Here is a 5,390-nt window from a genome sequence, read left to right on the forward strand (position 1 = left end):
TTTGGGGACGACGCCAACCCCCACGCGGTTCCATGCTTCATGTCATTCGACCACTTGATTTCATGATCAGTTACTGACACCAGGCGAGGCGCCATGCCCTCAAGTGGCCATGGACGATGATTCCGAGGAGACGGACGTTGAGGTTGCGGAAGATGTAGGGAGGCGAGGAATGTTGGGACGGCAATAAGGAGATTGAGTGAAAAGTTTTCTTTCTTTCATTCTTGTCCGGCGGGATCCTGATTTGACGGAATCTCTTTCATGTCCGGGTCCGCCCAAGCGAGAAGGGAGCAACCGTCGTCCAGACTCGCCCAGGCCGGCAGCCAGCCAGCAACCCAGGGCGCCCTATGTTAGCAGTTCTGCGTATGCGTAGCAAGGCAACCTTGGGCAGGTCGAGTGGCGTTGAACGGAATTGAGCTATCATGTTGCTTTGGGCATTTGTGCACTTGCAGTTTCATTGCAATTTGTAAAGCCGCTGCAATATAATTCGTGCTCGTTCGACGGTGGCCAGAACCAACGGTTGGTGGTGGTGGTGGTGGTGCTGCTGCTACTGCTACTGCGACTGCGACTGGCTACTGTAACCAGCAACACAAGGAGGGTTGAAGATGTGCAGACTCGGATCGGGGAAAAACACATGACTGTTTTTGAGAGGAGGCCGGGGTCAGGCACAGCTAGAATCATTTGGGAGGGCGTGGGTGTCGATCATGGGTTTGGGTTGAGCAAGGAAAAGAAGGAGAAAGTGGAGTTTTGGCAGAGAGGAGGGGTGAGACTGAGACCAAAAGAGAAAAAGGAGCAGGGGCCAATGAGAGACACACCCACTAAGCCGAATCAACACTAGCGTTGTCGAAATGAGCTAGCCTTCTTGCGTGATGGCGCGCCCCACTCTGAGAGAAGATGCCAGCTCTTACTGGCTCGAGGCAGCGTTTTTCTGGCTCAGTGTGTCTACAACAGTCCGCTGTACTCGTGCCTGAGGTATTCTTCAGCTGCATAATTCATTGCATCACTCCTCGGAAGGCCACAGCTGTGCTTGGAGATACCTACCGGGAGCGAGAGTCCACGCCATTTGTGTCCACTCTGTGGTGCTGGAAGGCGGCCCTTACCTTACTTCCATACACCCCGCGTCATTGTCGACAGTTGCCATCTCAGGCCTGCTGCTGCTGTCTTCCTGTCTGTTGCATCGAGATCTCAGCAAATGGCACAAGACAGGCAAGCCGGGAGCAGAGGAAGAACTGTGCTTCGCAATGTTGAGAGCCTGGGCCATGTTGAATTGAGAAAAGCATGGATGGACGCTTGGGCAAGTATCTCTCAGCTATGTTTGCACTGATGAATACACAAGGCACACACCAGCTCTGTGCCCCCGCTTCTTCAAGCCTGCCACACCCTTCCTGCATAATTCTCTTTGCACAAATCCAGAGCTCCTCACACCTCACACCCCCTCTCCTGCACACCCTCAGCATAACTGTCGCCTTTGACGCAGAAAATTTTCAGAAGTCATCACACGCCAGAGTCTGCTGGAAGGCCGACTGCTTCCCCTCCATCTGCCCCCCCAAATCTCTCATCTCCCATCTGCCATCTCGCCCAGGCCAGCCCCCCTACCATGAACTTCCTCTCACTTCCATCTCCCACCCCCCTTCCCAGCCCTTCCACACCCCTCTGGTCCTTCCTCCCACCCCCTCCTCTCAGTCTGCGCTATCTGAGGTGCTGCAGGGCATGAGAACTGGGGTGGAGTCCTTGCTCAGCCCATCCAGCAGTGCCAGTGCCAGTGCTGCCAGGACTGACAGTGCCATCCTTGCCGTCCTTTTTTCTGCCCTCCATCTCCATCTCGCCTTCTCCACCCTAGAGGCACCAGCATCTGCACACTAGCGGCCTCTTCCTGCCCTTGTGCTTGAGGTGTGTGTGTGTGCATGTTTGTGTGGTGGGTGCTGGGTTTCTCTTGGTGCCCACTCTCCTCCTGGCAAGTACCGCCCCCCACAAATCCTGAGGCCTGATACTTCCCAACTTCCCACTGGGAGGTGTGCAGCGCCATAGGCCTTGTCTTGGGCGTGCTGCGTGCTGCGTGCTCCTCCACTGAGTGGGCAGGCTGTGCTTCGAGGATAGATACATATGAGCCGACCTCTTCCACTCCTCGATCCACCACTCGTTCTCCCATCATTCGACTTCACTCAACTTCTCCTCCGGCATCTGCTCGTGGCTCATTCTCTTACTTGTGGCTACCAGTCCTCTTCTACTTAATGACTGCAACCCGTCCAACTCTTTAAACATCAACCATCACCCACCACTCGTAACTCGTCCACCATCTCCAACTACTCGCCTTTACACCAACTACCAGTTGACTCGACTCGTATCGACTCAACCACCAACCACAACCACCAACACCACCACCACACACTCAGCAGCCATGTCCGCCTTCGACCTCTGGACCCCCGAGTTCTGCCTCGGCTGCGACAAGCAGACTGACGGCACTGCCTACTGCTCCGAGTCCTGCCGCCTGGCCGACTTCGAGAAGACCTCAACACCCAGCTCCGTTGCGAGCTCGCCCGGCCTGAACGCTCCTCCATACCCGTGGACCAGCTCCTCGAGGCAACAACCCTCGAACAAGCTCTACCTCGCTCCCGCCTACGACTTCACCACCGCTCAGCCGTACGGCTCTACCCCTCAGAGGCAATCCTACCTCTCCGCCCCGAGGACATCCTCAACCCGCCGCACCCTCACCACCTCGAGCTCGAACAGCAGCCTCTGCTCGATGCAGAGCACGACCTCGTCGAACTCGGATGCGAGCCACCTTTCGGAAAAGGCCAAGAGGGAACTCCAAGCCTACGCCGTCTCTTTCGAGCAGGCCCGCCTCCAACGCCGCCGCTCGTACTAAGTCACCACCACAACTACTCCAACTCTTTCTTCGCTACACTGTTCAATATACCCTTAACACTTTTCGCAACTCATTTTTCAACTCGATAACTCCATCGACACACCGACTTCACCTTTTTTTCCTTGGTTCGACTGTTGTAACAAAAACGGGCATTACATCGGAGTATTGCATTATAAAAAAAAGTTTGGGTCAACTACGGGGAGTACTTGGCTTCGGCAGGGCACCTGCTTCATCCGCACGACGGCGCAACAATGGGAATTACCGGGATTGTACCACGACGCACTGGGCTTTTTCACATCAAGGTTATTCGACAAGCATGGCATTGAGGGATCAAGAGGATCGCTTCGGGCTTCATCATATCACGACACTGGGTTTTTTTTACGAAGCGGTCATCATTGAGTGGAATGGCTTGGACTCAAGGAAAGATGGCGGCGTTGGGGAAAAAAGACCCCGACATCAGATGGTACAACAAGGGACGTCGTCCTTCCGAAGGGGCTTGGACTGGCATTTGGGACGGAGAAACATCATGGCATTACCAATTTGACGGGATCACTGGGCATCAAGAGGCAAAAAAGGCCTTGGGGATGGGGTAGTAGCACAGGAATACGTCAGACTGAAGAAAAAATCAAACAAGACCAGTTCAAGACTTCACACAACAATCTCGCTGCCTACAACAATTTTTTCCCATGGTGACATGACTCTAATCGTCGATGACTCTACACGATTGGCATCCACTCTCTAAAGCTTTCGCGACGGAGCCGTGGATCCCCGGGAAAAGGCGTCATAGTGCCGGGAAGTTGAAATTCTCCATCGTGCCCCTGCGGCCAGGCCAAGGGGGGATGGATGTCGTGGTGGGGGACATCAGGCACGGGGGCTCAGGGAGAGCTGTGAGAGGAAAAAAAGAACAACAAAGAAAAAAAATAGCAAGAAAGGCCCATCCCGGGAATGGCCCCGCCCAAGCTTTCCCTCACACCTTCGGAAAGCCGCCAAACATGCCACAAGGCCGAACGGGGATCGGACGCAGCGCACAATTTGGGAAGGAAACGATGGGGACTTCTCGCTTGATGTTGAGAGCGGCTCAAGCCTGAAGGACGCGAATTTCTTATTGCAGATTCTGACAACGGCTCTTTTGCCCACGTTGTCGTCGTGCAGCCCCTGGAGGCCTGTCAGGGCCTGTCAGGGGGCCCAATTCAGGAATTACGAGTGCAAGGGAAAACAGGAAGAAAGATTTTTCTTGACAGAGCGGGCTGAGTGGTGACAGGACATGAGGCTGATGCTGTCATTGTCGTGCATTTTGCATTTTTAGATTTCCGGACATTAGCGAAGGCATTTTTTCGAGTTTTTTTTCTTCCCTGTGGTTGCCTTGTCCGTTCCTTCCCCTCCGTGTCTGCTGGTCCCTGACTTCCCGGATGAGGTAAGCAGGACTGTGTTGGCCGTCAGGGTGAGACTTTCACCACCGCCGACGTCGTTTCTCGCTTCCTGAGACCTTTCTCGGTGGAGGCGACTTCGACAGCACACATCTCGCAATCTCGCACCAAGATTGCAGCAAACAGGGCAACCAAGATGAGATGCTTTCGCTTTCCGAGCCCGTCATCTGTCGGTGGGGGACTCCATCTGGCGTTGCGAATACGTCTTGCCATTTCTGCGTTATGCGTTTCTGAGTTCTGCGTGTCTCCTCGGGCCCTCGGGTCGAACGAATTGGCCAAGCCAAACCGAGCACGAGCACCGACAACTCCGATGCAAGCCAGCAACGCCAGAGTTTAAGCCGAACTACGACTCCGGCGCTGCACATCCCCCGCCAAACGGTATCCATTCTCTGGTTGGTCTTCTTGGCAGGGTATTCGTGGCCATTGGGACTGACCACTAACTTTTAGACGAGAGGCGGGTTCCCTGAAGTTGACACTCGACCTGACTGCCGCCCACATGGCCGCTATGACGTGAGCCGCGAGAGAAAACATGCCATTTCTTTCCCCGTCGTCGGCCGACCCTATGACGACCATCATCATCCGGAGGACCGCAGATTTCGGGAACACTTTTTCGAGATCCACGATCCACCCGGGAACGAGATTGAGGCTCGAGCAGATGCTACTGCACAGACGGTCCATCGAACCATCGAATGAGAACTTTTCGGAATGGACCCCGCCAGACGACAGAGACAAGAGCCGCCTCAGACTTTTTCCTCGTCGTTACAGCCGTACGATCTGATGATTTGCCATCCACCCTCCTTTCGCCTACCGTCAATGAATGAAACGGTGCCCCTGCGGTACGGCGCGTGTAGGGCGACTGCGAGGGGGAGGGAGACGCAAAGGCATTGGGCAATCTGCAGATTAGCTACGGCCAGGCGCTAAAACGGACGATGAGCAGATCATTTCATGACGGCTCCTCATCTCGGTTTGCGCTGCCATCATCACCGACGGCCGTACTCGCTCCCTCTACGAGTCCACGCCCGCACCCACGCCTCCGATGTCCGGCGTCGTCGTCGTCGTCCCCAACCACGAGAGATTCGTGGGAGGCGGATGGGGTCTCG

At 55.1% G+C, this 5,390-nt stretch overlaps 1 protein-coding gene across 1 annotated transcript; it reads left to right on the forward strand.

The window, feature by feature from the left end:
- Positions 1-2,395: 2,395 nt before the first annotated feature.
- On the forward strand, positions 2,396-2,863 carry CkaCkLH20_12359 (uncharacterized protein; the record flags this gene model as incomplete). Its single annotated transcript, XM_038895072.1, has 1 exon — positions 2,396-2,863. The coding sequence occupies one exon, from the start codon at positions 2,396-2,398 to the stop codon at positions 2,861-2,863; it is 468 nt and encodes a 155-aa protein (XP_038739586.1).
- Between the last annotated feature and the right edge of the window lie 2,527 nt (positions 2,864-5,390).

Source organism: Colletotrichum karsti (assembly GCF_011947395.1).
Source record: "Colletotrichum karsti strain CkLH20 chromosome Unknown Scaffold58, whole genome shotgun sequence".
In the NCBI taxonomy this organism is placed as follows: domain Eukaryota; kingdom Fungi; phylum Ascomycota; class Sordariomycetes; order Glomerellales; family Glomerellaceae; genus Colletotrichum; species Colletotrichum karsti.